Source organism: Grus americana, chromosome 28 (assembly GCF_028858705.1).
Source record: "Grus americana isolate bGruAme1 chromosome 28, bGruAme1.mat, whole genome shotgun sequence".
NCBI classification, from domain to species: domain Eukaryota; kingdom Metazoa; phylum Chordata; class Aves; order Gruiformes; family Gruidae; genus Grus; species Grus americana.
In genome coordinates, this window is record NC_072879.1 from 248,801 (window position 1) to 267,552 (window position 18,752).

An 18,752-nucleotide genomic window follows, 5' to 3' on the forward strand; every position below is an offset into this window, starting at 1 on the left:
TTTAGCTTTTATATGACCACAATGATTCAGCCTTGTTCAGGTTGCTGTTTGGTATTTATACATTCCAGGCTAGGCTTTGTCAACTTTATTATTTAATGTTGAATATTTGATCATAAACCAGAGGAAGCTTAATTTGGTGAAGTCTGTTTTGAGAAGGTTTAGTTTAATGAAGTAAAATAACTAGGTTTGTCCAGAAGAAAGTTGGATGCAGATCAACCAGCTAAAAGGTCAGTCGGTGCCTTCACTCAGTTACCTGGAAGAACATTCCACCGGACAGCTGCAGTCTTCCCTAGACCTACTTTGTCCGTAGCGTAGGTAGGTTGCTGCCAGCTTTGCTTGAGGCAGCTGGAGGAGAGCCTTGTCTGGCAGCAGAGAGCCTGCAGGAAGCAGGGGCTGAGCTGCAGCAGGACGGGACGGCGAGCGCAGCCCCGGCTCGCTGGGGTGGGGAACAGCTGCCGGGCACAGATAAGCCGTGGCCGCTTTGTTCCCGGGTCAAGCGTGTCTTCTGAGCCGCCTGACCAAGTCGCGGGGGGCGGCGGCCTAGCAGGCCCCGGCCCCCGCCTGCCGAGGCCAGACTCAGCGGGGCCGCGCGGTGCCAGGCGCAGCCGAGCCGTCCCCCGGCCTCCCGCCGCCGCTCGCCCCGCCTTCCCCCCGCCCCGGCCGCTGCCCGAATCAGTGGGAGGAAGATGGCGGCGCTCATCCCCCCCAGCCAGCAGGTAACCGGCCCGGCCCGACTCTGCCGGGGAGCAGCTGAGGGGAGACGCGACCCTCTGGCCCCGGCAGTTGAGCGCCGATCGGGGAGGGGGGAGCGGGCCCTCCCCGGTGCGGGTTCCCCCTCCGGCAGGCGGGTGCATCCGGGGCCGGGTCGGCGCTGGGGCATAGGCCCTGCCTCTCCCCGCGGCCGGGGGGTGGCTCGGCCCGCGGGGGGAGAGGGTGGGTGCGCGGCGGGGAGCAGGCCTCGGGCGGGGCCGAGGGGAGCGAGCAGCCCCCGGCTGTCCCCCGCCGTTGGGCCGGGGCTGAGCCTCCCGGGGGCAGGCGCTGGCCGGTTCTGTGGGGGCACAATAGGCGCTGGCGCCCTCCCCTTATGGAGGCCCCGAGCTGCCCCCCTGGGGAAGGGGCAGGGCAGCACTGAGGCTTTCCGAACGCTTCTCCTCCCTGAGCTGCAGCTCCTGGCTTTGAGCTACGGGGATTAGTGCGGTCCGGTGGTCTGAAGTCCAGGGCTGGGCTGCAGGAGGGATGGGGCTCGCTCTCTGCTCGGGAGCCCGACTCCGGGCATGTCACCCTGTTTTCCTGTTTGTAACACGGGGTTAATGCCGCCTTCAGCTGTTGGGGTGTCGTGACTGTGCTTAATATTTGGGAGCTGCATGAGTAGCGTAGCCATAGGCGCGGGTACACCAATAAAGGACTCGGTGTGTAGGAATGAACAGGAGGTTTTTACCCATCAGCAGGAGAATGAGCCTTCTTCAGGGGCGTGGAGGACCCTGAACCTTGGAGCTTGTCTCACACAAGGGGAGGGTGGCATGTCTCTGGGAAGAGGCTCTGTTTCGAGCTCAGGTTTAGTGTTTGGGATCCTTGGGTAGATTATTGTTGTTACAGGTTTTTTGATTGATTACTCACCCAGATAATTTAAACCCGAACAGCATGATCACTGTTTATTCTTTCCCATACTCCTATGAAGATGGTCAGCTTACTTACTTCCTTGAAAACAAAAGAAAAGCAATACCACCACCACCACTCCCTAGTGCCTTGAAATTAAAGTGATTTTCTACACTGTGGCTAGGCCAGTCAGGAATTCAGAACAACTGCTATTGGTAGTTCAAATTTTTTTAAAATATATCGATTTCCTTTTAATAATGGACTTTTATTTGCGATACTCTGAAAATTTATTTTTCAATGGAGTTATGTGATGCTTGGGTAATACGTAATTTGCTGTGCCTATTTTTAAGAGGCCACAGTACTTTTTAACTTCTGATAGCAGTAGGAGTCCTGATTAATGTCTGTTTAATTAAATGAACATGTTCAGAAACATCTGAAAACATCCATGCCCATACAAACTGTTATCAAGTTTTCAAGTGAAGTGATGTGGTGCAAAATATATATATATATAAAAAAAAATAAACTCTGGACTTGAAAGAGTTTGTTGTTGTGGAACTTCTACAGTACATTGATAAAAATGTATCAAATATTTGTTATACTAGGAATCCTACTTCTGTAGTGGTGGTTAAATTCTAATTGATATTTGAGAGACTGGCATCAACGGTATTTTATATCACATTATGTTGAGAGAAAAAGGGCCACGTTCTGTGAACAGATCAGTTATTTTGACATATTTTTCAGCTAATTCAATGGAAGCGTTCTAGTTTTAAAACTTCTTTTTCTATATTGAACTGTCAAGAGTAATCTAGCTGTAATCAGGGCAGTAAATAGAATTTCCCTGGAAATTAATAAACTTCCTCTTTTAATAGCCTCAATTTCATGATTACTATAGAGATATGTGCTAGTTATAAGAAATGCCAGAAATGGTCTTTAAAGGAATAGGAGAGGTTACATGTGCTGTAATGTTGAAGCATGGTCACTCAGAAAGAGATAAAATAAGAATATTGGTATCAACATGTTAGGAGCTATAAACAATATGGATAATTCGAGCATGTGAAAGTGTTTAATCATATTCTCATAAGTTTTATCATGGTTCTATTGTTCTATGTAGTGATTTTTTATGATGTTTTTATGAAAGAGAATTTAGATGTCTAACTTACAGTATGCAAACTATTTAACAGGTTTCAGCTGTCTTTGTTTCAACTGGCTATGCATAAAACCAGTTGAAGAACAAGCATGTAAAATCAGTTCTTGGAGTTAAACAACAGCTGAAACTGGATTTGATTTATCTTTGATAACTTTCTTTTCTCGAATATTTGATCACCTTATCAGTGGTCTTTCCACTGTGCCAGGCATGTTCAACCTGCAGCCTCTGGAGGTTATGGAGAGTTACCTTAGAGATATTGGGACAGCACAGATCATTTTGTAGCTCAGTCTTCTGAGACGACTCAGGATACTTGGCAAGTAGAGTAAGGGCAAAGGTAATCTTTCTGGGGCAGCAGCAGCCTTCTTTTGGCTCTCATCTTTGTGGGATGCCTTGTTTTTTTCCCCTTTCATAGTACCTATTTTCATCCATCATATGATGTGACAAGAGTGGCTGAAAGAAAATTGTGAAACAGGAGTACACTGAGGAGAATAATTCACCTGATCCAAAGTTCTTTGTGGCCCTGAGATGACCTCAGGAAAGAGGGCTGCTAGGAAATGGCTTTATTAATTGTTCTGGTGGCAGCAGCTTATGCCTGCCTTTTTTCCAGACCTGTGTTAAGGGACATGGAGACGTATCCATGTACATGTGCGGCGTACCACAGATGCAGCGTACCAGATCCGCTATGAGAGTGCAAGTTCAAGACTTGAACTTCGAATTTGTACAGGAAATCAACTTAGAGATCAAACAACAAGGCACCAGGGTTCCGAAGTGTCTGTTTGGGAGACAATGTTGGTTATAGATGATGTTTTGGGGAATATGAAGTAGGCATAGAAAACAGAGGGCTGTTAAACTGTAAGCAAACTGAACCACTGTATAACAGGTTATATCCTTTGACCACTCATCAACTGCAAACTCTTCAAAATGTTTTTTTCTGAATTCCAGCATTGACACTGTGTTGCGTAGGTTCTTCATCAGATGCCATCAGGTTACCGAATTCTCTTGAATGATAGTGAGGTAGTCACATGTGGTGACAGCTAGATAGGCAGCTATGCTATTTTTATAACTTGAGCCCATTTTGTCTGGTCTGCTTCATCACAGAGATGCAGTCATTTAGGTAAACTGGTCAGAGAGGCTTAGTCTTTTTAAAATTCTGCAAGTAGAGAATCGAGTGATGAAGTGCTTTCCAGCAGCACTTGGATGCATATGTGCTGTAGAAGAAGCTTCACAGCATTTAAGCAAATCACCCTGGATTCCTGCCACCTCTGTCAGGTAAGTCAGCTGTATGTCATGGCTGACAATATCAAATGAGGATGACAAGAATGTCTGGTGATGGGATGAGATCACTCAGTACTGCTGCTGGAGTGGTTTACTCTGTATCTTGGTATGAATCCAGTCTCTACATGCTCTAGGATACTCCCCAAATTAGAGGAGCTTGTAGCTGGTCTTTGGCTAACTTCTCTGTGCCTTCTGGTAAATGAGATAAATAGTTTGGTGATAGTTGGCTAAAACATACTAGATTTTATTCAGAGTTGGACAGACCATTTCCTACTTCCACCTTTTCTCTGAATGATGTGTTTCCTACTTTGGACAGAAATGCAGTGCTTATCTCTGCTGATCGTTTACAAGCCAGCAAAAAGCTGAGTCAGATTTATGAGTTATGGTTGCAGCCACCTTCTTCTAAACCTCCTGTCTAGCTTCTGGAAGAGCAAGAGCTTCTAGTGGGTAGTGGTGTTGGAGAATGCAGTGGCTTATTTTGTTGATGGATATAAGTGAAGTACACTTTAAGATGCTTAGGAAACTCTTCTGAAAATACGTGATCTTTCTCACCAAGTAGAACTAATGATCTTCAAAGAGTCAATATTTGCTTGTGTTTAGTTAATAGGGTTTAGTTATTTTGGATAGCTCCTTAAATTAAGATTTGGCATGTTTATTGTAAATTTACAGGAAGATTCTCTTTGTGTCAAATAAAATTTCATACTCTCCATTGGTCTTTTCTTTCATCATATTTCTGTCTCCCTTCCCCTGAGCGTAGGCAGAACATCTGGAAATCCATGTGGATGACAAGGAGGTTACATACCAGTGATCAGAGTTAGCGTGAAATAATCATTTCGTCAGGTGTCTGACTTATGTCCTGTAGGTGGAGAGCGGTTGTCCCAAGCAGCCTTTGGGAGATTTCGACATCTCTGTGCCTCTCTCGGTCATTAAACTGTGTTTATTGGGTTCTTTTGTTGCTTGTTTTTTAAGGCCTTTGACTGTTCTGAGGGGTGATGTGTTTGAGACTGGATTGTAACGTTTTTTCTCTTGGCTTTGAGGCTGGAGAATGGTGTGGACGTGTAACCTGCACATGGCTAGAAGTTGTGTGGCAATTGTAGGACACAAGTGAGAAGATGGGTGTTGGGGCTTCTGCCTCTTTTGGTATTTCAGTTCCAAGTTGCTTGGAACATCAGCAAGAGGGAAGAGGAATCTGCTTGCTTAGTACACCGAAAAGGCAGGGCCTACCTTTGTGTCTGCTGCTTTGGTGTAATGCGGTGATAACACCAAGTTGAAATCTTCAAACAACATTGTCAGGGAATTGTGACATTTGTTAATTAACCATTCATTCTGTCTTTTGCTTACTCTGTTTCAGTTTAAGATCCTAGTCCTGAAAATGCATAAACATGGGTATGTTTTGATACCAGGGCTCTGTCTCTGTGTGTGTATATAATTGTTTGATGAAAATAGTTCGTATGTATATATACAGTGCAGGAGGTAGTTAAGTCAGCATTATGTTGAAAACTCTGCCTTTTGATATCAGTAGTTCTCAAACTGTGTGATCTGAAATACTTTGGCAAGTAGTTCAAAGCTGTTCTACAAAACCTTATTACCATATAGTGTTGTTAACTAACTGTGCGAGTATAAGTGCAACTGCTAGCGATTAAGAAGTTTTAAGAGGTGACGGTAGTCTGTTAGCTGCAACTTTTGGGGGATTACTGTTATCCACACTTAGATATCAAGTATCCAGTTTGGAACACAGCAAATTAACATACCGTTTTCTATTTTTAATAGAAGTAATACCAGAAGTACTATATGCTTCTTCTTCTGTCAGTCCCTAAAGGTGGGCTATCCGTGATTGCAGTTCATTCTTTGTTTTCTTAATGTCTGTCTTGTTTTTCAGTTTTCTACTGGGAATCCATTATATGAAACTTATTACAAACAGGTAGGTTCTTAAAAAAGAATTTAAAAATAAAGTGCAATTTCCTCTTCTCCAAGATTTCTGTCTTTCCTTTCCCTGTTGCAGTGCTAAACATCTGTAAATTCTCTCTGCTGAGCAGTAATGCACACTTGTATAACTCCTTTTGACCTAGAGACAAGAGATGTTTCATTTCTTATCTCTTCTTTCATGACAGACAGGCTTCAGCTGAATGTGAATTTTTATCTTTCAGGTAGATCCAACATATACGGGGAGAGTTGGGGCAAGTGAAGCTGCGCTGTTTCTTAAAAAATCTGGTCTCTCTGATATTATCCTTGGAAAAGTAAGTTGAAGGAATTAGATAATGAAGTAATTATCTGTATACTTGCTTAAGTGCAGCTTGAGCTGAAGGAGTTTGCAAAAAAGGTATTTGATGGAATGCAAATCAGATCTTTTGAACATTAGGTTAACCACAGATTGGTAATAGCTCCAAGGTATTGTTCTGACTTTCATAGGAATCTGAAAGGAAAAAATTGTCTTTCATGTAACATTTTTGTTGTTAACTTGAGAATTAAATAACATTCTATGTCATAACTTCAAAGCTGCGATGAACAGTTCAAGAAGGCATACAGTGTGAACTGTTGAGCTAAGTTTTATTTTAAAATCACAATGGCTTTTATTTTGTATCTCCACAGATATGGGATTTGGCTGACCCAGAGGGTAAAGGATACTTGGATAAACAGGTAAATAAAATGTGCCTGTAGACCTGTCATGTTACCTTCCACAGATTAGCCTTGTTTCAAGAAAACCCTGATATCCATAGGAGTTATCCTTAGTTGTTTGAGTTTTCTAAAGTTTTCATTTACAAGATGAGGTTTTTTCCTAGCACTGCTTGTACCCAAGTATATTACTCAGTGAGGCTGCTGGAGAAGTTTGGATCTATTATTCTGTCCCTCTTTTGTTTTGTAAATAATCATTGTGCATGATACATAGATACGTAGTCATTGAGTCTTCAACAAATACAAACTATGATTTTAAGATTTATTTTAGAAGTCTTTCTTGCATGAAAAAATATAACTAGCATTACTGAAAATGGCTTGCAATATCAAATACCAAGTTACTTGTAGATATGGAGAAATTTTTTTTAAACATTGGGATAGTTGTGACTATGCAGTTAACTGAATGGGGGTGTGTATGAGGAATACAGTGAAACTGTCCAGGCAGCCAGGCATCAGGTTAGGAAAGCCAAAGCCCTGACAGAATTAAATCTGGCCAGGGATGTTAAGGATAACAAGAAAAGCTTCGATAGGTGTTAGTGATAAAAGGAGGACGAGGGAAAATGTGGGTCCCCTCTGGAATGAAATGGGCGACCTGTTTACCCAGGATATGGAGAAGGCTGAGGTACTCAATGATTTCTTTGCCTCAGTCTTCACTGGCAAGTGCTTGAGCCACACTGCCCAGGTCACAGAAGGCAAAGGCAGGGACTGGGAGAATGCAGAACCACCCGCTGTAGGAGAAGATCAGGTTCAAGAATATCTAAGGAACCTGAAGGTGCACAAGTCCATGGGACCTGATGAGATTCATCCGTGGTTCTTGAGGGAACTGGCAGATGAAGATATTTGAGAAGTCCTGGCAGTCCAGAGAAGTTCCCACCGACTGGAAAAGGGGAAACAACCCCTATTTTTAAGAAGGGAAAAAAGGAAGACCCGGGGAACTACAGGCTGGTCAGTCACCTCCATGCCTGGCAAGATCATGGAGCAGATCCTCCTGGAGACTATGCTCAGGCATATGGAAAATAAGGAGGTGATTGATGACAGCCAACACGGCTTCGCTAAGGGCAAATCATGCTTGACAAATTTGATGGCCTTCTATGATGGGGTTACAGCACTGGTGGACAAGGGAAGAGCAACTGACATCATCTACCTGGACTTGTGCAAGGCATTTGACACTGTCCTGCAGGACATCCTTGTCTCTAAATTGGAGAGACGTGGATTTGATGGATGGACCACTCAGTGGATAAGAAATTGGTTGGATGTTTGCACTCAGAGTTGGGGTCAACGGCTCAATGTCCAAGTGGAGAACAGTGACGAGTGGTGTTCCTCAGGGGTCAGTACTGGGACCAGCACTGTTTAACATCTTTGTTGGTGACATGGACAGTGGGATCGAGTGCACCCTTAGCAAGTTTGCCAATGACACCAAGCTGTGTGGTGTGGTCGACACGCTGGAGGGAAGGGAAGCCATCCAGAGGGACCTTGACAGGCTTGAGAGGTGGGCCTGTGCAAACTGCATGAAGTTCAACAAGGCCAAGTGCAAGGTCCTGCACGTGGGTCGGTGCAATCCCAAGCACAACTATAGTCTGGGCGGGGAATGGATTGAAAGCAGCCCTGAGGAGAAAAACTTGGGGGTATTGATTGATGAGAAGCTCAACGTGAGCCAGCAGTGTGCGCTTGCAGCCCAGAAAGCCAACCGTGTCCTGGGCTGCATCAAAAGAATTGTGACCAGCAGGTCGAGGGAGGTGATTCTGCCCCTCTACTCCGCTCTTGTGAGACCCCACCTGGAGTACTGCGTCCAGCTCTGGGGACCCCAGTACAGGAGAGACATGGAGCTGTTGGAGAGAGTCCAGAGGAGGGCCATGAAGCTGATCAGAGGGATGGAGCACCTCTCCTATGAGGACAGGTTGAGGGAGTTGGAATTGTTCAGCCTGGAGAAAAGGCGGCTCCGGGGAGATCTAATTGTGGCCTTCCAGTACCTAAAGGCAACCTACAGGAAAGCTGGAGAGGGACTGTTTATCAGGGAGTGTGGTGACAGGACAAGGGGTAATGGGTTTAAGCTGAAGGAGGGTCGATTTAGATTAGATGGTAGAAAGAAATTCTTTACTGTGAGGGTGGTGAGGCACTGGCACAGGTTGCCCAGAGAGGCTGTGGAGGCCCCATCCCTGGCAGTGTTCAAGGCTGGGTTGGATGAGGCTTTGGGCTACCTGGTCTAGTGGAGGGTGTCCCTGCCTGTGGCAGGGGGGTTGGAACTAGATGATCTTTGAGGTCCTTTCCAACCCAAACCATTCTATGATTCTATGATGATTCTATATATCTGTTTCCATTCTTTACTGAGTTGCACTTGTGCAGTGTTAGTAAAAATTATAAATGGGTTATTGGAGACTGATTTAGACTGGTTGCTTTTTTTAATAGAAAACACTATTGTTTGTAGGGTTTCTATGTCGCATTGCGCCTTGTAGCATGTGCACAGAATGGCCATGATGTTAACCTGAGCAGTCTGAACTTGACTGTGCCACCTCCCAAATTTGTAAGTAATATATACCTAAATGTATGTATGTGTTATATGAGAACTAAGGCTTCAGACGGAATGCTGGAATAATCTTCTGTTTCATAAACGTCATGGTTCTGAGACTTGGACTGCTCTCAAACTGTTCCTTAAGACAACTGCAGTCATGGCTGCCATGGTCCTGTCTTCCTGAGTAATATTCCTCCTTCCTGGACTGCAAAACCGATGCAAATTTAACTACGGTCAGATTGTTCAGGAAGCTGATGTGGCTAAACTCTAAATTTATGAAAAAGGAAAAGGAAAAAAAAGAGATTATTTTTGGGTTAGGTCAACAGGAGTGAATAGTAAAGGGCATGACTGCAGCTTTGCCTGCAGTAGCTGCTGTGCAAGCTCCTTTAGCTTGTCTTAGTTCCGTGTTTGGGTACCTGATGGCCTTATTGAGTGCTGTAATAGTATCAAATCAGTATGACTTTTTTTTTTTTATTTGGGCACATGTGCAGCCTTTTTTATTTTTTTCAGTGCAGTTAAGCTTCATGACTATAACTATCTCTTAAGGCAATTAGTAAGGATTAGAGACTGAAGTGTATTTTTTATATATACATATAAATAAAAAATTCTTTAATTTTTAGCATGACACTAGCAGTCCTTTGCTGATCACACCACCTTCAACAGAGACCCACTGGGCTGTTAGGGTAAGTGTGAAAGACAATGCATTCCATCCATTCTTTAAAAGCAAATATTTTCCTTGTCTGCAGTTTTCCCAGTGAGATAATTTTGTATCAAATATAGTTCCCATTTCAGAAGTCCTTCCTTTCTGATGACAGACTTTTGCACAATAGAGAATATTGAGCTGTAGTTTTATATTTGAAATAATTATTAAACAAGCCTTTGACAACCCCTGGTGTGATGTTTTTAAGACACAATGAATTTTAATCTTCTGCCTGGATTTCTTCCAGAATCCTAATAGGAGGCACTGTCATGTTTGTGTAAAGGAACCCCACTGAGAACAGCAAAGCATTTCACCAAATCCATCCTGAAATATTAATTTAAAGCCTCAGTTCATATGTTCTAATTAGTATTCAGTGAAACACACAATATATATCATTTGAAAAAAAGTAACTTTTGATACATACATGGGAATATTTGTATTTAGTTAATTTTCAAATGCAAACATTTTCCAAAAGGTAGAAATTTAATAAAATAACTTCTAATGCTGATTTTTTTTTTGTGCTTGCTTGTTGTACTTTAAAGTGGGAAGCAAATCATTTGGGAAGAATAGTTTTTAGTTCTACAGAGTTTGTCAAAGTTTGTTTAAAACCTGGTTAGAATGCATTGTCCTTTTAGAACACTACAGAAACACATCTTGTATGCTGCATGTTCAAATCTCTTAGCTATGATAACCTTGGCTTTGAAATTAAGCTCCTACATCTAGCTCCATGGGGTTTACATTTAAGTACAGCATGGTGGCACTTGCAAGAAAGCTTGGAAATTTAGAATGAATACATTACTGACCAATCTTAATTTCTTGCAAGATCTCATTTTCAACACTCACACAGGCACACTTTTTTACTTATTCAGGCTATTTCTTACCAACTAGGTGGAAGAAAAAGCAAAGTTTGATGGTATTTTTGAAAGCCTTTTGCCAGTAAATGGTTTACTTTCAGGAGACAAAGTAAAACCAGTACTGATGAATTCAAAGCTACCTCTTGATATCCTAGGAAGGGTAAGTACACTGTTTAGATTTAGCTATTCTCTATTTAGCTTCTCATAGTTGCAATGTTAAATATTTAAATGTAACTTATCAACATAGGTCAGGGTTTGGCTGAGATTTTACATCGAGTGCCTACTATAAAGCAAGAACATTATTAAGTGGCTCTGAAGTCTTCCACTTAGAAATAAGAATAATAGTAGTAATTTGAGCCCTAGAGTAGATTGGCTTAATTATCTCTGTATTCATTTTAAGAGCTGGAAATTTTCATTTTGGTTGTCTAAAAACAAGAAAGATTTCTCCTAAACCATAATTGCTTTTATAACATTATATTCCACTGTTTTGCCATTTTTCCAAATACAAGTTATTAGACATACTATTAAATTTATCCAGTGTTTGTACAAGAGAATGCTTTAAAACAGTTTATTGTAGCTGTCAAATTGTCAAGTTTTGTTTTTGTTTTTTTTTCCTGAGATTTGAGTTGAGTGCATCCATTGCATATTTGCAAGGGAAGCAAACCTTAAAGTATTTTTCTGCTTCCATTTAAAATCTGTGTTCTTTAATGTTTTGCATATTGATATGACTGAGAATGAATACATTCCATGTAAGAGCTGTATCTGCTTTTATATACTTTCATTTCTTCAGGAAGAACTGCCTCTTTCTCTGTATTATCTACAAAATCTAAGTATGACTTGTTTTAATTCTGTAATTGAATATTGTGAAGTACTCAGTCTTGAAAGGTTTTGTGTTTTACATTGTTATTGTCACGGTGGAAATTCAGGAAAGTTTTTCCTATTCCAGAAGAGTTTGCAGACAAGATAGGGGACTGAGGAAATGAGCAAAGGACTAACCACCTAGTTTCAATTTGTACCGGAGTCCAGTGATAAAGCTGGGAGTAGAGTTCGGATGATTGATTGAGCCTCAGTCTTAGCATTCTGTCCACTCTACCAGACTGTCTCCAAGTCATAGTCATGATTAAACAGTGCTAGCTGATGGCTGAGTATCCTAAATCTCCTGCAAGTTTCATTGACTGTACTTGACCTAATAATGAACTAAAGTTAATAGATGCTTAAATTCTCTCCTATAGAAAATTCTGAGGGATGGACATATTTTCTTGACTAAAAATGAAAACTAGAAATTTAGGAATGGAGTGCAAATTAGAAATGTATTGACTTTTCTAAAATATTTTAACTTTCTTATAAGACAAATTTGGACAATCTGCTAGCCCACATGCTCTGGACAATTCTGATAGCCACCTCTGGATGTTTCTAGTCAGCTTGATGGCTCCTTAAGAAAGACACAGAAAGATGAAAAACCTGCCTGTGTTGCATCCAGAATTTGTTAGAGCCAGTGTTGATTCACATTGCCAGAAAACTAATCCAGTCTGTTTCAACAGAAAACGTATAGCTAGGTCTGATATAACTAATATGATCTTCACAAAATTCAGTTAGGAGTCTTTAGAGAGCATGCTTAATATAATGGTGATGAACATCAAAAGCATCAACTTGTTCTCTAAATCGTTGTTTTTATCATAATTGCTGTAGGTCTGGGATCTCAGTGATATTGATAAAGATGGTCACCTGGACAAGGATGAATTTGCTGTGGTAGGTTGCTTTAAGTTCTCTATTCACAGTGTGTCTGCTAAAGCAAATCGCTCAGTTTTTTCTCAAGAGCTTTGCAGCTTTCTCTGCCACAGTTGACTGTTCTAATCTAAATTGTTCACATGGAGCTATTAAATGATCTTTCTCAAATCCATCTTCTGACTCTTGCCTGTGTCATCAAGATTAAACTTTTTTGGAATTACATTCAAAATGATCTGCTCTGGTTTACATCTCTAATCTTACTGTCTTTGTTTTACTGATATATAAACGACTGATACTGGAAAATCTTGTTGCTTTTTCTTCTAATTGTTAATGGTATCTGACCTTTTTGCCTTTGCAGGCAATGCATTTGGTTTATAGAGCTCTTGAGAAAGAGCCAGTTCCTTCACTATTACCCCCTTCTCTCATACCACCTTCTAAAAGAAAGAAGACACCTGTCTTTCCTGGTGCAGTTCCTGTTCTCCCTGCAAGTCCTCCACCAAAAGACAGCCTCCGTTCTACCCCATCGCATGGTAGTGTCAACAGTCTGAACAGCACAGGGAGTTTGTCTCCCAAGCACAGCATCAAACAAGCACAGGTACAAATCTTTTTTTCTTTTTTTGTATCAGTAAACTGCAGGAAAAAATAAAACTGCTTTTTGATTTCTGCCTCATGTGAGCACTTTCCTGAAAATGTGTTTGTTCTTGGGTGATTTGGGTGGAGGGAATGAAATGAGAATGGTAAGACTTGGAAGAAGAGCAGGTGAATTTTAGTCAGAGTGACCATGAGGTAGCAAATCTTACAGCAAATTTTCACTTTTCATATAAAGTGAAACCATAGAAAGGTTTTATTCATGTATCTGCTTTAATACCAAAGAAATCATTAATCAACCTTCTAAAGCTCCTGTGTTATAAGCATGAAGACTTAGTATGCCTAGTTGGGTCCATATCTCCAAAGAATGCTTTTCAACTGATGAATAGCTGTTTATCAGTATTTATAATTCAGATAAAAAGTATTAATCTAAAACATTCATGGGAAAAGGGGAAATACCTATTTATCAATGAGATTTGATTGTGCAAGATGTTCAGCACATCCAACTCTGAATAATGTCGCCTGTACTCATTGTGTTGATAAAGACTGTTTATCTTCTTTTGAAATATAAAACTTTGTTTTACAGCCCTCTGTGAATTGGGTAGTACCAATGTCTGAAAAAGTGCGATACGATGAAATTTTCTTAAAAACAGACACAGACATGGATGGTTTTGTGAGTGGCCAAGAAGTAAAGGACATATTTATGCATTCAGGTCTGTCTCAGAATCTCCTAGCACATATATGGTAAGAATTCCTTAGTAGCTGTATTTTTGTAACTTGCTGATCTGGAAAGTCAGATTATCCAGCCAGAATAGTGATCCTAACATAAAAAACCAAACCAAACCAAAACAAACCCTTGACCTCTTTTACTTGTCCTGTTGCCATACTTCGATTGTGGGCTATAAGGGAGAAAGAAATACTCACTTTGCTTTTCTGGGAGTGAGGCATAGGTCAGTCTGTGAATTGTGATTGTTCTTTGAAGTTCTAGTGCTCTAAATATTTTCTCAGAGTAACGCTGTTCTATTCAGTTAAATACATCTAATAAAATACTGCTCTGTTTATGGAACTCTTTCACTAGAATAAGCAAGCTCTGAAGAGGCTGAATCAAAAGAAAATTACGTGTGTATGTCATATTTCAGGCTGCTTGGTAGTGGAGAAATAAGCTTTTCTTGTTTATAAGTATGATCTATTTCTTACCAGGGCCTTGGCAGACACAAGACAGATGGGAAAGCTAAGCAAAGATCAGTTTGCACTAGCAATGTATCTCATTCAACAGAAGGTCAGTAAAGGGATTGATCCTCCACAAGTGTTGTCCCCAGATATGATCCCTCCCACAGAGAGGAACACTCCCATACAGGTAAGTTACTGATTATTTGTAGGTAATACTGAACTGATGTGCTCTGAAAGTAGTGGGCTTTGAGTATTAATTTTGCAAATTTTTTCTTGTAATATTATGGTAAAGAATTGCCAAATTATTTTTTTTAATCTCTTCTTACAAAATTCTTTAATATTTGAAAATATACATAATTTTTTAACAAAACGTGAAGAAAAAATGCGGTAGAATATTGCATAAATAAAGGAATAATAACACTGAGAAAAGTCTAGTATGAAAAATACTCCTTTATCATACAGAAGGTTCTATTTAACTTCAGGGAACTGTTAAAAGCAACTATTAAAAGCTGGTTTAGTAGCCTGTACCTGACTGTGATCAGTACCAAATTCCTCCCGTGAAAATGTACAATTTTTTAATGGCTAAAGGAAGAGTGATGACTTCCTAGTTTCTAGGAGTCGGTGGTGGATTCCTCCCTTGTTAGTGTGACAGTCCATAGTCCTGTATTCATCACTGTTAATACCATTTTACTGGAGTGCCTGATCTTTTGCCGAACGCTGCTTTGTTCCTTTCCTCAATAGTGTGTTAATTTCTGAAACTTAAACGCATAAGTACTTCTATCATGCCAATACATTTGTCTTTTCTGTAAATTATACAGTATTTTCCTTTCCTTTTTTGACTTTCACTAACCAGAAAGCTTTTGAGCTTCTCAGTGTATTTTAATTGCTGCTATTGCTCTGGTCCTTTTAAGGTTTTTCCTATATCCTTTTTCTATAGACTCTGTCAGGTTACTTGACCCCTGTAGGAACTGAGATCTCAGCACTAACAGAAATGCGTCGTGTGAGTAATTGTAACGTCCAAAAGAATGCAAATTTGCTTATGTATGCTACTTGTAACTTTAAAAAAGTTTTTATTTCTACACCTCCTCCTGTCTCTTTGCTCTTGTGTTCAGTGACACTTGCTCTTGGCATGATGATAATGTCACAGTAGCATGAAGTTACCAGCATTGGCTGTTGACCTGGTGATATCGCTTCCTTCAATGATTTGGGATGCATTAGTCTGTCAAGAAATTCTTTGACAGGCAACTCAATGTTGGCATGTTAAAGTTACGTACTAATTCCCTGAAGCTGTGGGCAATAAATATACTTTGGTGCGAGAGCTTTAAGCTTCCGATTGTTTTCCATTCATTGTATTTATTTTTTTTTTTCCATCTACTGTGGTTTTAGGTGAATAGAACATGAAATAAACTGTATGCTACTGTGAACATACCAGATTAGTTTTCTGTTCATGTGGAACAATGAACTGTGTTATCCTAACCAATGCAGCAGCTCATTTTCACTTATTTCATAATCATATCGGGTAACACCGTATTATGATCCTGTACAGCGTACAGGGGTCTCAGCAAATCTGTATGTGGTCTGAAAATAAGTGATATCGGAAGCTTTTGATTTGCTGGCTTGAAAAATTATCCCGGGTTGTTGTTGTTATTTATGATTAATTAATGGCATATTAGCAAAAGACATGCTCAAAAAATGTCACATTTTACTATGCTATCTGTTTGCAGTTTGTTGGTTGGGTTCTTCAGTTTTTTTAATATTGAATAAAGCCAAACTTTCTGTGGTTACTACAGCAATCTCAAAGTGAGCAAAGCAGGCAAACTGTACTTTCTTCTTTTTAAAATGCTATTTAAAAATGGTAGGTCTCCCAATTTGTCATACTAGCAGTGGGTTCAGTGTTGCAGTTTTTGCTCAGTTGCAATGATTTTTTTTTTTTCAAAGAACTAGCAATCCTTTTTATAATAATGACAAATTTTGTACCAAATGCTGAGATCCTTTCTTAATAACTTATAATGACAATTTTCTTATCTAAAAGGGATACCCTCTGCATCTTCCCTGTTCTACACCTGAATGGCTGTAGAAATGATCTGCAGGAAATTGGTATAATTGCAGAAATTGGCATTAATTTGTAGCGGGGCTCAAGAAGACTGAAGTTACAATCTGATTTCGTTAAGTTCCCTGGAAGCTTTGCTGTCGACTATAGCGGAGCTGGGTTTTGAATTTTAATTTTACCGTTGCCTGCAGTTTATTTGTTGACATTGTGCATGTCCTTTAACAGCTGTGTATTTTGACTATCCCATCTGTTAAATGGGCACAGAGAAAATTCTGCTGTCTCACAGATAGAATTGTGTGGCGTGCTCAGTGGTTGTTGCATAATAATTTGATGCCTCCCATAGACTTTTGGAAATGCATGTAATGAGGATTGTGTCCCACCTTTGTCCTCGGTCTTTGTAAAGGAAGATCTTCTGTTACAACTTGGCATTTTAATAGACGATTTCATTCTTAACAGGATAGTTCAAGTTCCGTTGGATCAGGAGAATTTACAGGGGTGAAGGAACTGGATGATATTAGTCAAGAAATTGCACAGCTGCAGAGGTAATAATTGTGAACTATTAACAAAATCCTGGAGTAGGAGAATCAATTAAGTATATAGTAGTGCTGCATCCGTTACTTTTGTTTTCTTTTAGTCAGTTTATCGTTACTTGTCACTGAAGTTGGTGGCCAATCTCCCACTGATACCCTACAGTTAGCGAATTATGGATTCTACCAGGTGACTTCAGAAGATTGATTATGGCACAGATAGTATTTTTCAAAGAATAATTGATATGTATACACCTTTACTCCTTTAAAGAATATATCAGAATATGGGCTGGCATTTTTGGCTATGTGGTGTTTCCAGATTAATATTTAATTGATTTTTGTGTGTCTGCATGTGTGTGTTGTATTATTTAACTAATCATGAATACATGTGCTTGTTTATCTTGCAGAGAAAAATACTCACTAGAGCAGGACATTAGGGAAAAGGAAGAATCAATCAGACAGAAAACCAATGAAGTTCAGGTAAAAACTCTATTTATCATTATTAGTTTTCATTTTAATCTAGAATAATTTACGGGGAATTAAGCATTCTTTCTTCTATCTTTCCTTTTGTTACTTCTGGGCAAGTGTTTCCTCCTTTCACAGGATTTTCCTCTAACTTACGGAAAGATCTTTGTTTTTCGTGTTCTCCATCAGAAATGTTTTCTTCTGATGCTGGTTAAGATAAATAGAAGATGATACATGAACAGTTTGAAATGTCTTTTTTGTTAGTGCTTGACTAATACTGTAATTAAGGAAATCATTGTTCAAAGAGTATTGGTTTTGATAATTAGGATAGCTCAATTACACGTGCTCTGTGTCACAGTCTCTTTCCATCTTGCGGGCACTGATTTGTTTCCTGATGTCTCATACAAGAACAAAACATACGCATGCGAGGAATAGCCTATATGACATAGAAAATCATCTGGATTTAGCTAGCCTGTTTGTCTGTGGTTGATCATTCCTATAAGATAACAGCTAAATGTAAGTTACAAACTGTGGAATTTTTCTCAGGAGCTGCAAAATGATTTAGATAGGGAGACAAGTAACTTGCAAGAGCTAGAAGCTCAGAAACAAGATGCCCAAGACCGCCTGGATGAAATGGACCAGCAGAAAGCCAAACTGAAAGATATGCTGAATGATGTAAGGCAGAAATGCCAGGAAGAAACACAGGTGGTGAGTATACGTTAATTCTGGGCATGCTCGAGAGTATTGTGTCTTTTGTTGAAGGAAATTCTATTTATTTAATGAATAAGTTTGCTTTGTTTATTCATTTTTACCATAAATAGCAATTTCCACACAAATACATAGGTCCAATGAAGAATTTTGCTAACCTAAATGCCTTTCATAATGGTCATAAGTGGAGGGTTGAACCAGATAATCTCCAGAGGTCCCTTTCTACATAAATTGTTATTGTTCTGTGAATATATGAAACATTTATTCAACCTAATAGGGTAATTGATTGAGAAGCATTATTCCTGACCCAGGAGACAGTCCATGGGCAGTGGTGCATGTTTTGATCACTGCAAACCTCGTCAGTATTCTGAGTTAAAAGTGAGTTTTCAGGGGGATACAATTGCCAGTGTAGTTAGGACGTTATCTTAATGTAGAAACTTAGTGTATAAGGTCATGTAAGAAAGTGTATAAGGAGAGTCATATGCAACTGTGTAATTTTAACTCTTACCAGAGTTAAAAAATCAACTTCATGATACTTGATAAATGTTTGAATGGAAAAGGAGCCAAGTTCTGAAAACTACAAGGTAACCATCTAAGAAATACCTTTTAATTACCTTTCTAATTAGTGTGGTATTTCTGTCATTTAAAATATTAATATTTCTTTGGTTTATTGAATGTGCTTTTATCAAGGATTTTGTGTAACATAATAAGAAGCGTGCAGTTCTTCATACTAAGTTTTTGTTACTTTCCTTAGCAGTCAAT

The 18,752-nt window shown here is 40.0% G+C and overlaps 1 protein-coding gene across 11 annotated transcripts in view; it reads left to right on the forward strand.

Annotated features, from left to right (window-relative positions):
* Positions 1 to 497: 497 nt before the first annotated feature.
* The window catches only part of EPS15L1 (epidermal growth factor receptor pathway substrate 15 like 1), a 46,226-nt gene continuing 27,971 nt past the window's right edge, over positions 498 to 18,752 (forward strand). For 5 of the 11 annotated variants that reach the window (XM_054805311.1, XM_054805310.1, XM_054805319.1 and 2 more), the window contains exons 1-15: positions 498 to 716; positions 5,898 to 5,939; positions 6,166 to 6,255; positions 6,608 to 6,655; positions 9,117 to 9,212; positions 9,821 to 9,883; positions 10,789 to 10,914; positions 12,444 to 12,503; positions 12,841 to 13,077; positions 13,657 to 13,814; positions 14,271 to 14,427; positions 15,178 to 15,240; positions 16,747 to 16,832; positions 17,225 to 17,297; positions 17,829 to 17,990. In XM_054805311.1, the coding sequence (XP_054661286.1) occupies positions 687 to 716; positions 5,898 to 5,939; positions 6,166 to 6,255; positions 6,608 to 6,655; positions 9,117 to 9,212; positions 9,821 to 9,883; positions 10,789 to 10,914; positions 12,444 to 12,503; positions 12,841 to 13,077; positions 13,657 to 13,814; positions 14,271 to 14,427; positions 15,178 to 15,240; positions 16,747 to 16,832; positions 17,225 to 17,297; positions 17,829 to 17,990 (1,491 nt within the window). In that variant the 5' untranslated portion in view covers positions 498 to 686. Of the gene's footprint in view, positions 717 to 5,897; positions 5,940 to 6,165; positions 6,256 to 6,607; positions 6,656 to 9,116; positions 9,213 to 9,820; positions 9,884 to 10,769; positions 10,915 to 12,443; positions 12,504 to 12,840; positions 13,078 to 13,656; positions 13,815 to 14,270; positions 14,428 to 15,177; positions 15,241 to 16,746; positions 16,833 to 17,224; positions 17,298 to 17,828; positions 17,991 to 18,752 lie in introns of those variants that run through there. The other 6 variants (XM_054805309.1, XM_054805314.1, XM_054805313.1 and 3 more) reach the window with 5 other exon arrangements.